The sequence below is a fragment of the Lepus europaeus genome, chromosome 14 (assembly GCF_033115175.1).
Source record: "Lepus europaeus isolate LE1 chromosome 14, mLepTim1.pri, whole genome shotgun sequence".
Classification (NCBI taxonomy): Eukaryota; Metazoa; Chordata; class Mammalia; order Lagomorpha; family Leporidae; genus Lepus; species Lepus europaeus.
Genome location: NC_084840.1, coordinates 30,364,336 through 30,385,204, shown reverse-complemented (window position 1 = coordinate 30,385,204; position 20,869 = coordinate 30,364,336). Strand labels below are relative to the sequence as shown.

At 39.7% G+C, this 20,869-nt stretch overlaps 1 protein-coding gene across 3 annotated transcripts in view; it reads left to right on the top strand.

The window, feature by feature from the left end:
* ESRRG (estrogen related receptor gamma) overlaps positions 1 to 18,836 on the top strand; it is a 237,842-nt gene extending 219,006 nt beyond the window's left edge. For all 3 annotated transcript variants that reach the window (XM_062211325.1, XM_062211327.1, XM_062211326.1), the window contains 2 exons: positions 3,055 to 3,324; positions 18,592 to 18,836. In XM_062211325.1, coding sequence (XP_062067309.1) covers positions 3,055 to 3,324; positions 18,592 to 18,836 — 515 coding nt within the window. The remainder of the gene's footprint in view (positions 1 to 3,054; positions 3,325 to 18,591) is intronic.
* The last annotated feature ends 2,033 nt before the right edge of the window (positions 18,837 to 20,869 follow it).

Genomic DNA, 20,869 nt, shown 5'->3' with positions numbered 1-20,869 from the left:
ACAAACACACAAACAAAAAGAGAACCTTCTCTTTCTCTTTTTCCCTTTTCTTTATTTCACAGAGAAACGCAAGGAGAGGAAAAAGTGAAGTTAGCAGGAAGGATGAAAGCACACACAGAGAGAAAGCCATCGACACAGACGAAACAAATGGCAGGATCCACCTTAAAAAAATGAAATTGTATTGCTTTTTGCTTAATTAAACCCCAAAGAAATGTGTGAAATGTTGCTGTGGCTGGAAAATTGTTCATTCGTAAATCACAGGGACAAAGGGGCCCCCGTGCAACTTTCAACTTTCGGCACACGTAAATGTCGATGGTGTGCCTTCTCCATCATCAGCACTAAATTCACATTGATGCCTCTTTTCTTCTCTGTATTGATCCTTCCATGAGAACGTAGATTTGTATCTGTTAATTAATGCGTCCTGAAACAGCGTTTGTATTAATCAGGCAGATAAGAAAAATTGGATGCCTGCACCCCCCTGACAACCGTAAAAGTGCTAGCCCTGATAAAATCATGGATGGACCTCAATAAAAAAGTTCCTCCTTCCACTCAATAAACTAATCATCCTGCTTTTAATTATTCGGCAGAAAGATGTGTGGAGATTGGAGAATGTGTAAATCTATTTACTAACAGCAGTGTCTGGGCGAGAGAATAGGGCTGTCAGAGGAAGGTGCTGTGGGCTGTGTGCTCTGTCCATCTGCTGCTGCAGGGAACTGCTCCCTGGCGGCATGAACAGCAACAGCAAAACTCAGGGAAGAGACCAGTTTCTTCCTGCTCATAACTTTCCTGATGAGAAGTTGTTGTTGTTGTTTTCTATTTAATTTATCAAAGAAATTCCCATTTGGTCTATTTCTTTGAGTTGCTAATCTGGCTTTGCATTCTGGTTTTTTTAGGGGGAGATAGGAAAAAAAGCAGTGTGTGTTGTTGTTGTTGTTGTTTTGTGTGAGAATAACATTCTCCAATTCAAAAGCACCTGGAGCCAAGCATATTCAGTTTAGATCACTGTTTTTTTTTTTTTTCCCCAGTCCCTGTTTTTCAATATTATCACTTATTATATCTTTAGCTCTGAGATGGTATTTATTAATTTAACTCCTAAGTAACATGTAAGAATCTTGATAAAAAAATGTAAGAAATGCTTTTTAACATATGCCAAGATCCCCTTAAGAAAAGCTCAACTAATCCCTTTTGATGGTTTTATTAAGCTCATATAGTCATGGAGCCAAACGGCAAGTCACTAATTGTAACCAATAGTTCGGGAAACCTTTTTCTTGATTGTGCTGCTGTAGTTTGTAAGGTCTTGTGGGATCTGAACAATTTCATATGAATAAAAATGACAACAATGACCTTAAACAGAAACTTAAAAGATTGGCCATAGTGGATGTTTATGATTTGGATAACAATATCTAAGAGGGCAGTAGGCAGAGATTTCTTATGTCTCATTATTGAACATGTCACCTGTGCCCTTCTGTAGAATTATGAAGTATTCATGGTACCATTGTCCTCAGGAAGTACAGTGGTGGGTGGGCACCCTTGGAATTCCTGGACATACCATTGGAAGGGAAAGGGAAGTTTTAAGGAACATCTTTCCTGTAGGACTCCTGGAAAAAGCATCTGATCAGCAGGTATCTTCACCAGTAGAAGCTTCTGGAATATAGATCCATTCCCTCTGGGATATAAGCATTTTTACTTCAAGTGGATTTAATTGTTCTTCCTCATCCTTCCCTATGGAATGACAGTTTCTTCAAAAATTGTTGTATGTTTTCTCAAGCTCAGAAGGGACTTTAAGTATACCTGTGTGGATGCAGCTCAGATTTGCAATAAAGAATTGAAGTAACCACCAAATAGTTCAGATAAAAACAACATAGTAACATTTGTTGGCTACCTATCATAAACGAGTGCTTAGCTGGGTGTTATTTTTTATTTCCCACAGGCATATATTAGGGTACTGCTCAAGGTGAAACCTGCAGTAGCTGAGTGGAGCCAGTATTTACAATTAAGAGACCACTTCACTCATATCCTTTCTACCAAACCCCATTGCCTCTATGTCTAACTTTTTAAATAATAGAATCTTACTGTGACCTTTCAGTTTGTTACAGAGGCCAAGTGGCTAAGTTTTCCACTTTCTTTGATCTCAATAAACACCATTTTAAAAGGATTTCAGGGCACATGTTTGGCAGAGTCTTTATGATACCACTTGAGATGCCCACATCCCATGTTGGGGCCTGGGTTTGAGTCCTGGCTCTGTTCCCAATTCCAGCTTCCTACAAATGTGCACCATGGGAGGCGGCAGGTGATGGCCCCCGTGGTTGGGTCCCTGTCACCTAAAGGGGAGATTTATTCTGATTTCCAGACTCCTGGCTCTGGCTTGGCTGAGACCTTGTTGTTGTATGCCGTTGGGGAATGCACCAGTGAGTGGAAGTTCTTTAAGAGTTTGCTTGTCGGTCTGTATATATTTCCCTCTCTCTGCACTTCAAATAAAATAGAAAAGTAATAATATTTTTAAAAAAAGAAACTCATGTTAAATATCAGTGAGGACAAAATATCTAGTTAAGAAGTTTGATCTGGTTGAAAGTCATCATCCCCTGTGACTATTAGAGAGAAACTTTTCCAAGATGTACTGCATTGTGTGGGCTAAATTGTTTTTATTTTGGGGCTTTTTTATTTTTGCTTATTTGTTGTTTTTCACTGGTAGTTTGTAGGGATGAGGTAGTGGAAATATGACTTCCTCTCACACATTTCTCGAGCATACAGCCAGAAATCACGCATACTTAAAGATGACATTGTATTTTCTTATCAGATGGAAGAAAGAAAACCACATCTCTGTTCTATCTATATAGCCATTTCTACAAAACCTATAGAAAAGGCCAACAGATTGAAACTGGTTTTCGGCTTTTACTTCACATGGGTAAAGTGACCAGGGGGAAGTTTTTCAGAGCTTTTGATGAAAGTTGTGCATCACCGTGGGCTCCGATGTGGAGTCCAATGCCATAGGAGATTAACTTTGCATCGTGAAGTGGCCTTTCAGTAACATGGTCTGCCTCTCTTCCCATACAGGTTTCTCCACCCTGTCCCTGGCGGACCAGATGAGCCTTCTGCAGAGTGCGTGGATGGAAATTTTGATCCTTGGTGTCGTATACCGATCTCTATCGTTTGAAGATGAACTTGTCTATGCAGATGATTATATAATGGACGAAGACCAGTCCAAATTAGCAGGCCTTCTTGACCTCAATAATGCTATTCTGCAGCTGGTAAAGAAATACAAGAGCATGAAGCTGGAGAAAGAAGAATTTGTCACCCTCAAAGCTATAGCTCTTGCTAATTCAGGTTGGCATATTGACATGATTGTTGGTGCATTTTTTACCCCTTCCCTTAACTTCTTCAGGGATTTGCTAGACCTAGTTTGTAAATTGTGTGTGAGTCAGCAAAATTATAATCAGTGTAGCTTTCTAGTGAAAAGTTCGAAATAAGAAAAGTACACTTACAGGGAATAATTTTCAGTTTTCTTGCTTATTGAAAGCTGTGAAACTTTTACCATCTAATGCATTTATTAATTTGGATCTCAGCAAAGCACAAGCTCATATGCAAGTAGCATAAATGAACCCTTTGGGGACAACATTTTCTTGTCTTTTGTGCTCAAGTCAAAATAAGTGAATTAGAGCTATGCATTAACCTCTTTTTCTCCTGGAAAATGAAAACTTTGCTACTGGGAAACTATATTTAGTGTTGTTTTCAATTTTGATGATCAAAAGATGCAGTTTCCCTAACATTCTGGATAGAATTCTCTAGAAGTCAAATTCTGCTGAAGGAGCATTTTCCTGAAAGGCCCTACCTGTGCGGGAGAGGTTAAGAATTATGGGAATAAGTGTTCTTTCCATCCACACTGAAATGTGCTACAATAGGGAGCAACCTCCAAGAAGTAAAAATCGTTGGGGCTTTGTTGTTTTTCCCTTTGTGCCTCTCCTACTGCTTTATTGTGGTCTTAAGTCTCTCTCAGTATTTGCATAAAGTTCAGGATAGATCCCTCTTTAATGACGTGCCGATCATTAGATACCTGCGTGTCAATAGCACGCTCTGATGCTATGTACCATTGACAGTCACACCGTGCCCCTCCATCTGCTTTTGTTTTGACCCTATCTTTGAACTTTATCTTGGTTGCCGGCCAGTAGTTTTCCCTTTAATTACAAGAAGGAAACTGTCAATAAAATCTGTTAAATGGGATGCAATGAGTGGCTTGAATGGGCGGACGGCTATTTGTTCAAATTCTGCAGCATTCAAGGTATTGACAGTTTGTTTTCTGGGGCCATATGTGACGATCAATCTCAGGCTGGGCTCAGCCGCGCTGAAAAATGAAAAACCAGATTGCTTTTGCTTACTTGTGGATGACGACTTTGTGATTTGGCGCGGTCCTAGTGAGATGAGACCTTCTGCCCAAATTGCCCCCATGAGAGCCAGGGACGCGTGACTGTTTTTGGAAATAATTTTTAATTGATTTTGTAATTAACAGTTCATCTACAATATTGATGCATGAATCCTTGGACTGATAGGAGGGAAATTGTTTTCAACAATGAAGTTGTACTTTCCTATTTGTCTTCATAATAGAGTTTAGCATTTCACAGTGCCATGCAGTCACTCTTCCCCTCCCACTTCATGTGAAACTGAAATTTATGATTCTTTGGGACAAATGGCATTGTTGTTATAAACCCTCAAGAACCCCTTGCTCTATTCTCTAGAAGATCAAAGTGGGAACTGGGATTGAAATTTTCTGAGCATTTACGAGTTTGTAGAAACTTCATGTTACAGCATCTCCCACAATTAGATGGAAGGTTTTTATAGCAGTGTTTTGGGGATGAATTTTTATGAAGTGATTCAAATTTCAAGCATTTACTTTAAAAATTACATTGAAACATTTACTAGGATAATTGTTTTTGAAATAAACTGAACATGGTTTTATAACTTTTGTTTCAGATTGCTTTCATACATTATCAGTTGATCATAAATGCTGAGCAATGCTAAAACTTTGTAAGCATTGTAATTCTAGATGTTAGATGTATGCTTTATGGCTAGGTAGTGTAGAGTACCTCAATGAGTAGCAACATTTGTGTCTCTGTGGCTTAGAGGTATAATCACTAATATATATATATATACATATATATATATATATATTTAAAATTTTATGTATTTGAAAGTCAGAGAGATAGAACGAGAGAGAGAAAGATTGAGATTGAGATTCTATCTTCCAATTTATTCCTCAAATGCCCAAGACTGGGCTAGGTTGAAGCTGGGAGCCAGAGACTCAGTCAAGATCTCCTATGTGGGTGTCAGGGAACCAAGTACTTGAGCCATCACCTGATGCCTCCCAGAGTGTACATTAGCAGGTAGTTGGAATAAGAAATGGGGCTGAAATTCAAACCCAGCACTGTAATATAGAATATGGTGTCTCAGTGATATCCCAACTGCTGTGTCAAATGCCTGCCTCCATTAATGCTTTGATATATAAATGTTATCATCCTACATATTCTGTGCTTGGGGGAGGAAGTGGCCTACTTTATAGCAGTGATTGGAGATTAGAAACTCTTATTTTTCTTGTTTAAAGTCAGAAATAGTTAACAAGGCTAGTAGTTGAGTAGCATAGTTTCTCATAGAATTTCTGCCTAGCACATTTTCCTGAAGGTAGATCTCACATTCTTTTGGACTCTCAGCATCAAGAAAAATGGATTGACTCAAACTCCACATAAAAGAAATGATTAGTGCAAGGACTACTTTCATCTCTAAAGTGGGCCACCTCTCTTATGCTATGTGAATATAGTCTTTTCTCTACCCACTAAACATGCAAGCCTCCACCATTTTAGTTTGGTGTAACCTGCTCAAAAGGTTATTTTCTTTGACACTATTAATATAATAGCATCATGTTCAATATTTTGACCATTAGTTAGAGGACAGCAATAAGCTTGTAGTTACAAGCCTGTAAGATTCTTAAGCTGTTCTTAAATTATCAATACAAAAATATTCTGATGCTTCTTATAGATTACCTCAAAAGTCCTAGATTCTCTTTTAGTATTTTGGAATTTCAGATTAACATAAGTGACTTTTTTGTGCCAAAAATCTATTCTAGTGTTATTTATGTAGATACTTAGGTTACCCTCTATGAGAGTGTGTGTGAACTACCCTTGTCACATTCATATATATTTCATCTTATTTTAGACTCCTGTGTTTATTCAACAATTATAATTGTTGTGCTTATACTTAGGAACAGGTAATTGGCTTCTTGATGGTGGTGTCATATTCTTTGTAGCTATGTTTTTGTCATATTAATTTAGAATACTTCTAACACCAGAGCATTATTGAAAATATATTGCCTATCTTCAAGTATTTGGCTAAAATAACACTATGCCATGAGATAATACTTCAGTTCTTACATGCAAATATTTGAAAACCCTAAATAATAAGATAAGAAATTTAGGCTCACCTAAGCTGCATGTCCTTTTATTTTTGAATATTAACGTTGAGTAGTTATTCTATTCCTGATATATCTCTTGTGGTACCTATTTTTTAAGATCTAGATCATAATTTTAGCATTGTATTTAATTTTTTTTAAAAGATTGATTTTATTTATTTGAAAGTCAGAGTTACTGAGAGGGAAGGAGAGATTAGAAAGTGAAAGAGAGACCTTCCATCTGCTGGTTCATTCCCCAAATGGCTGCAACAGCCAGGACTGAGCTAGGCTAAAGCCAGGACCAGGAGCTTCTTCTGGGTCTTCAATGTCAATGCAGAGGTCCAAGCACTTAGGCCATCTTCCACTGCTTTCTCAGGCCGTTAGCATGGAGATGGATCAGAAGTGGAGCAACCAGGACTCAAACTGGAGCCCATATGGGATGTTGGGCGCTGCAGACGGTGGCTTATTCTGCTGCACAACAGTGCCTGCCCTCTACATTGTAATTCCTAGGATCCCTCTCCTCCCCCCCCCCTTTTAATGCATATACCTAGAGGTTAGACCGACCTCTAGTATTCTTTTTATTTTTTTATATCATAAAACAGTGAAATAGAAGCATTTTAGGTAAGGTGGTATTATGGGATTCTTTTCTCTCGATTAGTTTTTTTGCTTTTTATATTTAAGAATTTATCTGAAACTATTATCAATGGCTCCAAGGTAATATATTTACATATGGGAAGACTAAAAACAGTTGAAGATTATGAATAACTTGTCTGATCATTCTCTTTTGTTCAAGTCACAAAATCTTCAAGCTTACTAGCTGTCACTCACATGCCAAACTCATGCTTGCCCCATACCCCACTGAAAGCCAGGAAGCCTGATCCATTCAATAAAAACCACATTGATGGTCAAGTTTTACTTTTCATTTCTGCATTGTGTTTCTGAAACAGTAGTAACTATTGATAGAAAGCTTTGAGTAGTTTTAGACACCAGTGTAAAAACATAAGCACTGCATGACATTCTATAGTTGATCTTGAGGACAAATGGTATATGTGCACAATTGTGTAATTTCAGGGAACAGAAAGGTCATGATTTCTTTAGAAGACAAAGAGGACAGCCATATTTGCTTAGTCTATTTGGACCCATGTATAATTATGGCTCAGTATTTTTTAATACTTACTTATCACTCCCTTGGGGAGAGCTTCTTGAAAATGTTTATTTTCTTCTATGTGTGTGAGAGGGAGGGAGGGAGGGAGAGAGAGAGAGAGAGAGAGAGAGCTTTCTATTCAGTGGTTCACTCTGAAAATGTCCACAACACCTAATACTGGGCCAGGCTGAAGTCAGGAACCTGAAACTCCACCCAGGATTTCCACATGGGTGGCAGAGACCCAGCAGTTGGGTCATCATCTGCTCGCTCTTATTGTGCATTAGCAGGAAACTGGATCAGAAGTAGAGGGGCTAGGACTGAAACTGGCATGCCGATATGGGTGCAGGTGTCGCAAGGAGCCACTTAACGCATTGCTCTACAATGCTCACCTCAAGAGACATTCTTAATATACTTGTACTGATAACATCCCCAACAAAATCTTAACAACACAAATATGCTACATCTGTTTACATACTGTATACTGTGTCTATGTGTGTGTGTGTGTATACATTTTACCTAAAAACATAAATAGTTTTGGAGTCACCAAATTCTAAATGTTACCCTCTTTGAGAATATATGGTTTAGTCATGTAACTATTTTCTCGTTGGGAAAATAAAGCAGGTGAATTAAATAATTGGCTTAATATATATCATTTTAAATATATATTGATGATATTATATATATATATATAGATAGAGAGAGAGCGAGAGAGAGCGCGAGTGAGCTAGAGTGAGCAATGAACCATTAATATAGAAATACTGACAGCTCCATGGGTCTAAACAGCTAGTATAAAAGTGAAAACCTTCCCCAGTCTTTACTATCTGCTGGGCTCTCAGCCAATTTGTCTAAAATTATCACTAAATTTACTTATTTGATATTCTAGAGAGTTTTAGCTGCCAGTTAAGAGGTTATCTTTTTTCAGAATCTTTCTGTAGATGTTTTTTTAAAGCCTCTGCTAGGGAATCTTATTTGATTCCCTCAACATGTCTGGGTGGGCAACATGTCCAATACCACTTCACAGGTGCCTGAAGCGTGCTGATAAAGAAGTGCAGTGACTAGGAGGCTGAGGGCTGGGTCTTCTCTCCCTGGTATCATGTTTCTATGGCACAGGTCTTTCTGCGCTGTGCCTTGAAAAGCTCAGTGCAGGAGACTTTTGCCACTGTAATTTCACAGCCATAACCTATGCTAGTATTTTTACTCTAGCTTAGAATTTTGTGCTCACTTTCTTTATCTTGCTGTCTTCTTGTCCGTCAGTATCTGCAGCGATTACTCTCCATGGATACCACAATCTGCAGATACTCAAGTCTCTTATAGAAATAGCATAATATTTTAGTTTAATGTCTACACCCTCTTCTTCTATACTTGAATTCAAGTCTAGATTACTTATATTACCTAATACAATGTAAATGCTATATAAATAGTCATCATGTATTATTTAGGGAATAATGACACTTTTTTCTTTTTTAAGTTTTACTTATTTATTTTTGAGAGGCAGAGAGAGAGAGAGAGAGAGAGAGAGAGGTCTTTCATCTGCTGGTTCACTCCCCAAATGACCGCAATGGCTGGAGCTGTACTGATCTGGAGCCAGGAGCCAGGAGCTTTTTCTGGGTCTCTCACACAGGTTCAGGGGCCCAAGGACTTGCACAATCTTCCAGTGCTGTCGCAGGCCATAGCTGAGAGCTGGATCATTAGTGTAGCAGCCAGGACTCAACCCGGCATCCATGTGGGATGCCAGTGCTGCAGACTGGGGCTTTAACCCACTGTGCCACAGCACTGACCCCTACTGGAAGTGGAACAGCCGGGACTTGAACCAGCGCCCATATGGGATGTCGGCACTGCAGGCGGTGGCTTTACCTGCTATGCCACAGTGCCAGCCCCAACATGTTTAAAAAATCTGTTTAGTATCTGTTTAGTACAATGCAAAGTTTTTGATTATTTTTATTTTAAAAAATATTTTCAGTACAAGTTTGGTTGAATTTAAAGATATAGAACCCATGGATATGAGAAAAAATTTTGGTGTAAAACTTCTCAGAAGAATGACAAACAGGATTGGAGGTGAAATATTTGCCAATCTATGAAAGTGTTTAATGAGAAATGAATTTATGTAGGTCTTTTGTGACAGGTAGATCTGTGCTCTTAACTCTAACCTAGAACAAAACTGTATATTAATATCAGGTAAAGAAGAAATCAGTTTATAACTTCCTGTCTCCTAGTATACTTGTCTTTGATTTTTACTCATCTGCCTCCACCATTTCTGTCATTTTAAAATTTTATTAAACATAATAGATTTGGATTTTAAAGATTTATTTAAGATAACTGGAATGAACCAGTGGATGAAAAATCTCTCAGTGTGTCTCCCTCTCAGTCTGTAACTCTGCCTTTCAAGTAAATAAATAAGTCCCTTAAAAAAATTCATACATATTATGAGGTTGTGTATTTGTAGGTAAAAAGTAGGAGCTGGCTCTTAAATGTTCCTTATTGTGCTCAGTGGTCTTAGTGTTTTGGCAGGGTACAGAAATATTTGCCACAAATATGCCTGTGCTTCCAGCCTGGATAATAAGCACATGAAATAGTCTGTATTTGCCTTACTTGCAGGGAGTGACTACAACCTAACATCATTTTCATTTACAGGTCTTAAGATAATGAGCAATGTGTACAAAAGGTCATTCTCATGGAACAAATCATCTATGATGTTGTGGAAGGGGGAAGCATTCCCCACGGAAGTGGTATCAGCATTCACTTACTGAGTACAATTGTCTTTACCTCTCCTAGTTGAAGGAGTTAGAAAGCTGCTGGGAAAGTGAAAGATGTGGAAGGAAACAGAAGCCTGGCTGTAGGGAAGTAGAAAGGACCTAGCAGGACAATTCCACGTAAGCATGCATGCTAAGAGCACTGTGGGGTTTGCTGAGGGAAACCTTCAGGAAAGACCAGATGTGTTGGTGGAGGATTGCTGTGGTTCCAAATTTTATGTAAGTACAGCAAGAGTCGTTTATGTGACTGCTGTAAATGTAGGAGAAGGCTGGCTTTCTGTTCTTTTTGCCATGGCCGAGCACAACAGAGGTAGAAAATACTGTTTCCAGTATTAGAATCCAGCTCCTTTGGACTGGCAAAGACCTATAGCATGTCCTTGGTTTTACTGCTACGTGTTTCTAAGCCTTTAAGGAACTCCATTTTATTCACTTCTTTCTAGAAGAGCTGGTTCCAACAGAAGTTTCTCTCTCTCTCTCTCTCTCTCTCTCTCTCTCTCTCTCTCTCTCTCTCTCCCTCTCCCTCTCCCTCTCCCTCTCCCTCTCCCTCTCCCTCTCCCTCTCCCTCTCCCTCTCCCTCTCTCCCTCCCTCTCCCTCCCTCCCTCCCTCCCTCCCTCCCTCCCTCCCTCCCTCCCTCTCTGTTGCCCTGTCTTTTCCAGCTTCTAGAGCTGCATTTCTTGCATTCCTTGGCTCCTGACAATTCCCTTGCTCGTTGCAGCCAGCAGTGGAGACTTGCCTCAGCCTTCTTCTTCCTTTGCTTCCCTCCGTGAGGAAACCTTTGCTTTCATGGGGGGCCCGCCTGGATAATTCCCAATGATCCCCCTCAGCAAGATTCCAACTCTATGACAGTGGCACAATGCAGTTTGCTGTATAATGTAATATTCAAAGATGCCCGAGATTCGCATCTGGATATCTTTGGGGTTTTTTCAGCCTACCATAATGAGGATATAGGCAAACTAAGGAGATAAAGCTTTGCAAGGAACCCCAGAAACCCTTCTGTCTCTATCCTCTGCCTTCCCATTCCCTTATCCTGACTCTTAGAGTCACCACACTTCCTTGTGTATCATTATGTTTTTCACTACTGAATGTACATCCTTAGTTACTGTGCTCATCTAGGTCATTTATTCAGAAAAAAAATTCCATGCATAGATTTTAAAGTGTCCTTCAATTTCAAATTCCGTTCTTCATTTTTGTTTCCTTACTATTTATTCACTGAAGAAAAAGAGCACTTGGCCTGCAGAGTTTTCCAGAGTCTGGATTTTGAGGAGTGTGTACTCTTAGGGAAGTGTATGGTTCTCTACCCTCTGCTTTTTTTGTTAATTGGCTCAGGTGTTATCCCTGTGGCACAGATCAGTGGTGGGTTGTTGTTCATTAGGTGACACATAATTTGTAGTTGTCTCTCTTTTTGTGATGATGGCTGTTGGTGATGCGCAACACCTAAATTCATTGATTCTTGGGGCTTGCAAAATGGTGACTTGTAATTTTGTCATTTCTCTTCTCTTTTAGTACTAGGATTATTTACAGATTACCAGTGATATATTTTGAATAGGGAAAGTAATACTAATGCTTGTTTCTTTATCTTTATTTATTAGTTTTCAGAATAAGTAATTTAGTGTCATTTAAATCATTTACACCTTTAAATGCCATTAAGACACATGTCATTATAACACATGTAATCAGACATATGAGTATATTTAATGAATTTCAATCAATTGCAATTATAATTCATTATGATGTTCACATTCTCCCATTTTTGGTGTGTGAGAACCTCTTTAGATTGGCTCCTGGAACCTTCATGAAGGACCAAGTAGTCATAGAGAGCATCCTTCTTCCTATTCGGTGTGGTAAAATGTTTCATACTGTTTTTTAACCATTTCCTGGCCAGGGCCTGGAATCTAGTTACAACCTGGATGCTTCAGGTACATTCTAGGTTGACCATTCTTTCTAGGCTTAGTGCACCAAAGTAGGAACACAGACACACATTAACCTGCTTGTGTGTGTATTTGTGTGTTGTGTGTGAACATGTTTGTGTGTTGGGGATGCCTTGTCCTCTAGTTTTGTTGTAAGTGTCCACGAGTTCATAGTTTTGCCATTTAGTTCTGCCTTTTTGTGAAGATTTGGAGAAATTTAAAAATTTTGATATGACCACTGCCATATTTGTAAGTCCAGTCTGCCTACTTTTAATTAAAACTTTGATTAGCACATTTCTTTCTTTTTTTTTAAGATTTATTTATTTATTTGAAAGTCAGAGTTACACAGAGAGAGAAGGAGAGGCAGAGAGAGAGAGAGAGAGGCCTTCCATCTGCTGGCTTACTCCCCAAATGGCCGCAACAGCTGGCGCTGGGCCTATCCGAAGCCAGGTGCCTCTCCCGAGTCTCCCATGTGGGTGCAGGAGCCCAAGGACCTGGGCCATCTTTTACTGCTTTCCCAGGCCATAACAGAGAGCTGGATTGAAAATGGAGCAGCCAGGTCTCAAACCAGAACCCATATGGGATTCCAGCACTGCAGGAGGTGGCCTTATCCACTATACTACAGCACTGGCACCAGCACATTTATTTCTACATTTAGGGCCAATTATTTATGTTAATCAAGAACTAATTGGACAATCAGTGTTACTCAGTACCCCAACTGATTGTTACTTTAAGAATCACTCGGTTAGACTCTTTACAGATTGAAGATAGAAATCTTGAGATACAAATTCCTTTTTTAGAAAGCACACTTTTGCTCACCCCTCCATCATTTCCACATTCTCTGTTGTATTAATTTTATGATTGAAGAGAACCACATTCAATGTTGGTTTATATTGTGTACTAGACCTAACTCTGAATATACTTTGTCTATGTCTGACGTTCAGTTCCATCTTTAAACGTTCAGTTGGCATTATTGAGAATGTATTGTCAAGAATGAGCTGCAAATCCTGGAGACATTTCCCAACTAAGACTTGGGCATTCTGGAATAGCTCTGCCCATGCCCACAATGATTAATATGTTTAGCACAGAGAAGCGAAGTGTTTTATTCCAGGTGAGATATAAAAAATAAGATCTATTTTTGCAATGGCTTTATTTTCTTCCCTTAGTAAAGGATATGAACTAGACACCTTTTTTTTTTTTAAGATTTATTTATTTGAAAGGCAGAATTACAGAGAGAGGGAGGAGAGACAGAGAGAGAGAGAGAGAGAGAGAGAGAGAGCGAGCGCTAGCTAGCTCTTCTTTCCTCTGGCTCACTCCCCAAATGGCTACAATGCCCAGGGCTGGGCCAGGCCAAAGCCAGGAGCCAGGAGCTTCATCCAAGTCTCCCATGTGAATACAGAGAATGGACTCAGGCCCTCTTCTGCTAATTTCCCAGGCACATCAGCAGGGAGCTGGATCAGAAGTGGAGCAACTGGTTCTCAAACCAGCACCCATATGGAATGCTGGCATCACAGGCAGCAGCTTAACTGTTATGCCACAATGCCAGCCCCTAGATATATTTCTTTAGGATCCTCTTCGGAGAGTAAAATGTTAAATTTTAAATAGACCTTATTAAAGGTTCTATTTTATTTTAAATGTTGATACTTAATATATGTGTCTTTTGAACTTTATCTTATGAAATCTTGGTTGTTTTAGGATAGCATTTGTTTGCCTTATTGTCTAGGTCAGTAGCCCGCAAACCTGGCTTGGCAATAGAATTTCCTAGATTTTTAAAAACACTGATTCCGGGGCTGCTATTGTTGCACAGTAGCTAAGCTGCTGCCAACAATGCTGGAGTCCCATCCTGAAATGCCAGTTTGAGTCCTGGCTGCTGTGATTCCTAGCCAGCTCCCTAAAATGTGTCTGGGAAGGAAGAAGATGGCTCAAGTACTTGTTATACTGCCAACCATGTGAGAGACCTGGATGGAGTTTCAGGCTCCTGGCTTCAGCCTGGCCCAGACCCGACAATTGTAGCCATTTGGGCAGTGAACCAGTGGATAGAAGATTTCTTTTTGTGTCTCTCCCTCTCTGTGCATCACTCTGTCTTGCAAATAAATAAATAAATTTGGGTTTATAGGTCTAGGCTTGGACACAGGTATCCTAGGTTTTTATTGTACAGCCTATCTATCTTGTTAGTTCATAAACTGATGGTCTCCATGGTTAAGTTTAGCTGGCTCTTAGGAGCACAAATATAAGGACTGTTTCCTTTAACTTACAGTTCAAAGTAAATCAGCACCAACAACCAAAGCTAAATAATTGCATAAATTAATTTCACTGCCAGTTCTGTTGAGCTTGGTATCAATATCTGAATTTAGCCCAAAGAACAACCCAGAGATTAAAGCCACAGAGCCAGAACTTGAACTAGGATCCCTAATGGAGATTAATATTTTCTTCAGTAGTCTGGCAGCTGAATCATGGTCTAATTAAATAGTTCAGATTTAGTGAGTTTGCATTTAAAGTATTAGCAGATCTGAGAACGGGTAAAGCTAAAATGAGTTAGAATCTTTTCTGTAAATGGGAAGTTAAATTATCATAGTAATTTGATTAAATCATTTTTAAATCTCTCGAGCTAAATCACAGGCTTTAAAGAATAGTTTGAAGTCTTAATTGCTGTTTGTGAGCATATCTCTCTGCTATTTGTTCTCGCCTCATTTCCTGTGACATCCTATAATATATCTCCTGCTGGGCCGGAGTAGTGGGGAAGGCAAGGCTTCGGGTGCAGGCTGAGGTGACTGTGTGGCTGACTGTAAGCACTTCAAGGTATGCCGTGTAGAAGAAAGGAAATTGATTCTTTATCATTCTGGTGTTTACAACCAAGACCAAAGGATGGAGTTTGAATACAGACTTGGAGAAAGACATTTCTGGAAAATAGTGCTGTCTGTTGTAAGGGAGAATCCATACTCCACATGCAATTAAAAATGTCTTCATTAGGAATATTGTAGAGAGAGTTGCACTGAAGACGGAAGTGTCGATGAGATGGTTCAGAGAACCATTTCATCTCTCTTTCACAAGGAAATGCCATGGGCAGTGTTACACATTCAATGAGCATAATTCAATCCAAGAAAACTTAGGTTGAAGCCTCACTGTAACACTTACTATGGTGCCACCTGACTTGCAAGGTCCTTGGGAGATGAAACGAGGCAACATTCACCTCAAGTAGGTGCTTGATGATTGATAGATTTAGTGTTTTTTAAATTCTGCTAGTTTGGGGCCTCGTTAGAAAACAATTGTTTGTTTTTTTTTTTAATTTTGTTTGGTCTCTAAAGAATGCAACCCATCCATCTGTTCCCCTCTGTTTTAATGTAGAGAGTTAACATAGTTCCGGGATAGGTTGGCTAAGTCCAACCCATCTCCATTCCCTATGTACAGGGTCCTTATAGCAATCCTTTGTACACCTAGAGTCTCATCATTAGTGTGTGTCCTTTCCTACTATTTTTCTCTGAGGCAACCTTGAAGTACAAAAATAGAGAGAAAGAGGGGTGGGTATTTATCCTAGTGGATAAGATGTTATGACTTGTGATGCCTACATCCCATTTTGGGGTATTTGGGTTGAAATCTTATCTTCTGATTTCAGCTTCCTGGTAATATGTACCCTAGGAGACAGTAGGTAATGGCTCAAGTAGTGCAGTCTTGTGTGGGAGATTCAGACTGAATTCCTAGTTCCCAGGTTCAGCCATTTTGATACCCCCCTCATAAGTATATATACACAATCGCATATACATATACTTGTTATATAAATGTGTGTAATACATATATAATTTTTTTAAAGATTTATTTTATTTATTTGAAACAGAGTTACAGAGAGAGGCAAAGAGGGAGAGAGAGGTCTTCCATTCGCTGGTTTACTCCCCAAATGGCCGCAACGGCTAGACCTGCACCAATCCGAAACCAGGAGCCAGGAGCTTCTTCTGGGTCTCTCATGTGGGTGCAGGGGGCCAAAGGACTTGGGCCATCTTCTACTGCTTTCCCAGGCCATAGCAGAGAGCTGTATTGGAAGAGGAGCAGCCGAGACTAGAACCGGCGCCCATATGGGATGCCGGCGCTTCAGGCCAGGGCTTTAACCCACTGCGCCACAGTGCCAGCCCCAATAAATATAAATATATATAAATTAAGGGAGTGATTGTGTGATGCCATTCAGAAACAAAGAAAACAAAGAAAAGCCTATCAGAGCATGCTGTAATTTCCGTGGCTGTTTTCCCATAGCTGCACATGGCTGCAGACAGTATGTGTGCACATGAAATAGGTGAGATGACCATGTAGAGGGGAACCAGGCTGGAGAGAAACATGGGTAGAAATAGTACACAGGGAAAGGTTAGATATATTTTGGGGATGTCTTCAGTACACTCCAGGGCATCATTATCAATGCTATTTCCTTTTTGAAAGTATTTTGTTTCTACCAGACAGATTTCTGGTCTTGAGCAGTAAATACTTGCAAAGCAGCTCTACTCTAAATTATTCAAAATTCTTTGGAAGAAATGTGCACACCAACCTGTGGTCCTCTCACCAGTGATGTGGTCAAATATTGAAAATAACAGCATAAGAGAAAAAAACAACATACAAAGAAGTTTAAAAACACATGTTGCTAGTTAAATCCATCTATCTTTTCATTACTTTGCCATATTTCTTTAACATTATATATTTAGCCACTTGATTTTAAATTATGTTGTGTCCCATTTTGTTCATGTGATATATATTTGAATTGTATGAAAGATTAAGCTAACTACATATATCTTAGAGCTCAGCGTTCTCAGAGAACTAGAATTATTAAACATGAAGAATCCCCCAAAGACTCCATTATGTGTAATTAACAGATAAACTGTCATCAGAATCAATAAAACGTGCTAAATGATTCAAACTTGTATATAATTAAGTGTCTCTTTTAGAGCTAGAGCTGTAACTTTTATTTTTTCCCCACATCTCACATTTCTCACAAGAATAATTGTGGCAACCTTCTTAACCCTTTATTTGCTTGATTGGAATAATTTTCAAATTTGTCATTTAAGGGCAAGGTTCGCCTTCACAAATGTGAAATATGTTCGAGCACTCAATAATCTCAAAACACCATTTGCTTTTCAGCAACAGGGAAGTTGACTATGCACACATGCTTTAAAGAACAGTTAGTAGGACATTCAAAATCCTAGAAAGATAAGCAATTTTTTTTTTTTTTTTTTTTTTTTACTGTTTTGGCCTAGTGCTAGATTCACTGTGTTGACACAGACTTCCTAAGGTCTTAGTCTTCAGCATTGTTCCCCTTTGGAAAATATGAGCTTTTTCCAGGCAAGATTAGAATATATTAACATTTTTAGAAACATAATTTTAAAATTTTACCTATTTGAAAGGCAGAGCAAGCAGAAGAGAGATAAAGAGAAAAATAGATGGAGAGATACTTGGGTACTGGTTCACTACCCAATTTCTACAAAGCCAGAACTGGCCTGGATCAAGTTGAAGCCAGATGCCATGTCTCCCATTTAGGTGGCAAGGACTTAACTACTTGAGCCATTATCTGCTGCCTCCTGGAGTGTGCTTGTAGCCAGAGCTGAACCAGCAGCAGAGGTGGACTGAATACTCAAAATTCAGATATGGGATATGAGCATCCCAAGTGATGGCTTAATCACAATGTCCTCCCCAGTTTACTTATTTTTAATTGATTTTTATTTGAAAGAGAGACACACCAAGGTCTCCCATCTGTTGGTTCACTCCCCAAGTTCTCGCAACAGTTAGGGCTGGGCCAGGCTGAAGCCAGGAGTTCAGAACTTAATCCAAGTCTTGCATGTGGGTGACAGGAACAGAAGTACTTCATTCATCACATGCTGCCTCCCAGGGTACACATTAGTAGGAAACTTTAATCAGAAGTGGAGCCCAGACAGACAACTTAGGCACTGCAATGTGGGATGTGAGGATCTCAGTTGAAACATTAACCACTGCACCAAATAACTGCTCCAAGTTCAGAATTTTAAGCAACGTTATCTCACACAGCACTTAGAATAATACTTTTAATAGATGGCCTTCCATAATTGTTTGTTGAGGCGAATGAATAAATTCATGAATGAGGTAATGAATAAAAGACCCAAGATTATCATCTTAACATAAAAGCCTTTTCTTGGCCAGTCTTAGGAGAAAGCACAAGTTTTCAATAATAAGGAATTCCCACCTTCTAAACTAACATTTCAAATTGCTGATGGGGGAAGTTGGAAATGTGAGACTCTGAGCTTTGAGCTTGGAGAAGTTCAAGAACAATGCTTAACTTTTGTAACTTCCGTCTGCATCGGTTGATGGCGACTAATGTGATTCCTTGCATTTTTTGCTTCGTTGTACAGACTCCATGCACATAGAAGACGTAGAAGCCGTGCAGAAGCTTCAGGATGTCTTGCACGAGGCCCTGCAGGATTACGAGGCTGGCCAGCACATGGAAGACCCACGCCGAGCTGGCAAGATGCTGATGACGCTGCCACTGCTCAGGCAGACCTCCACCAAGGCCGTGCAGCACTTCTACAACATCAAACTCGAAGGCAAAGTCCCCATGCACAAACTTTTTTTGGAAATGCTGGAGGCCAAGGTCTGACTAAAAGCTTCCTGGGCCTTCCCATCCTGCACGTCGTCGAAAAAGGGAAAATAAACCCAAGAGTGATGTCGAAGAAATGTAGAGTTTAGTTAACAACATCAAAAACCAACCAAGACTGCACTGATATTTTAGCAGCAAGACTGTGAAGCAGCCTTCAGACTCCTGCGTCTTCCTGACGATTTCTACTTTTTTGCTCATCTTTTCTCCTTTTCTTTCATTTCTCTTCCTCTCTGGTTTGTTTTCTCCCTGCCTTCTTCCCCCCTCCCTGTTTCTTGGCTTCCTTCATTCGTGGTTTCTTCTTCCCCTCATTTCCTTCCTTCCTTCTTTCTGCTCGCCTGCCCTCCCTCCCTCCTTTCCTTCCTTCCTTCCTTCCTTCCTTCCTCCCTCCCTCCCTCCCTCCCTCCCTCCCTCCCTCCCTCCCTCCTCTTCCTCTTTTCTCATTTTCCCTTTTTCTTCTAAATTTTAAATGGTTCTGGTTGCAAGAAAAATTTCCTTCCTTCCTTCCTCCCCTCCCCTCCCCTCCCCTCCCCTCTCCTCTCCTCTCTTCTCTTCTCTCCCCTTCCCTGCCTTTCCCCTCCCTCCCTTTCTGTTCCTATCCTTCCTGCTGCTGCTGAACTTTTAGAAGAAGTCTAACAGAGAGTGGTGGAAGCCAACCCTGCCAAAGGATGGAGATCCATTGTATGGATGCCAGTGACCTTAGCGTGAACCATAGCGTCCCCAATGACTGAGGAATCAAAGCGAGAGAACCAACGCACCTAGAAGTACAGTGCAACACAAACGAATTGACTGATGCAGTATTAGGCTTCACGGGAGCAGCCTCTGATTAGACAACCTAAGCCACGTTGCATCGGCTGCTTCTTATCATTGCTTTTCCATCTAGATCAGTTACAGCCATTTGATTCCTTAATTGTTTTTCAAGTCTTCCAGGTATTTGTTAGTTTAGCTACTATGTAACTTTTTCAGGGAATAGTTTAAGCTTTATTCATTCATGCAATACTAAAGAGAAATAAGAATACTGCAATTTTGTGCTGGCTTTGAACAATTATGAACAATTATGATGAAGGACAAATGAATCCTGAAGGAAGATTTTTAAAAATGTTTCATTTCTTCTTACAAATGGAGATTTTTTTGTACCAGCTTTACCACTTTTCAGCCATTTATTAATATGGGAATTTAACTTACTCAAGCAATAGTTGAAGGGAAGGTGCATATTATCACGGATGCAATTTATGTTGTGTGCCAGTCTGGTCCCAAACATCAATTTCTTAACATGAGCTCCAGTTTACCTAAATGTTCACTGACACAAAGGATTAGATTACACCTACAGTGACTCGGCGTAGTCACGCCTGTAAGCACTGCACATCGAACACTGATCCGTAGAGTTATCACGAGTGCACCTCTCTACCGGGAGGTCCAGTTGCCATATTACTTCTAGCTGCCTCGGTGGTTAGGAGTGAGATTCTGCCTATTTGCAAAGTTGCAGACCTTGTCTCAGAAGGAGCTGTGAGCCAGTATTCATTGAAGAGGCAATAAGGCAAATGCCAGAATTAAAAAAAAAATTATCAAAGACAGCAGACGCCTGACCAAATTCTAAATCCTGATCCATATGAGTTTATTCATTTAGAAATGTTTGTTTAAATTAATCTGCGGTTTTTTACCAAGAGCTAAGCCAATATATGTGCTTTTCCACCAGTGTTGTCACAGCATGAAAGTGAGTCAGGTTTCAGACTGTTGAGGTGTAATCTAATGAAGAAATCAATTAGATGCCCCCGAAATCTACAGTCGCTGAATAACCAATAAACAGTAACCTCCATCCAATGCTATACCAATGGACCAGTGTTAGTAGCTGCTCCCTGTACTATGTGAACAGTCTTATTCTATGTACACAGATGTAATTAAAATTGTAATCCTAACAAACAAAAGAAATGTAGTTCAGCTTTTCAATGTTTCATGTTTGCTGTGCTTTTCTGAATTTTATGTTGCATTCAAAGACTGTTGTCTTGTTCTTGTGGTGTTTGGATTCTTGTGGTGTG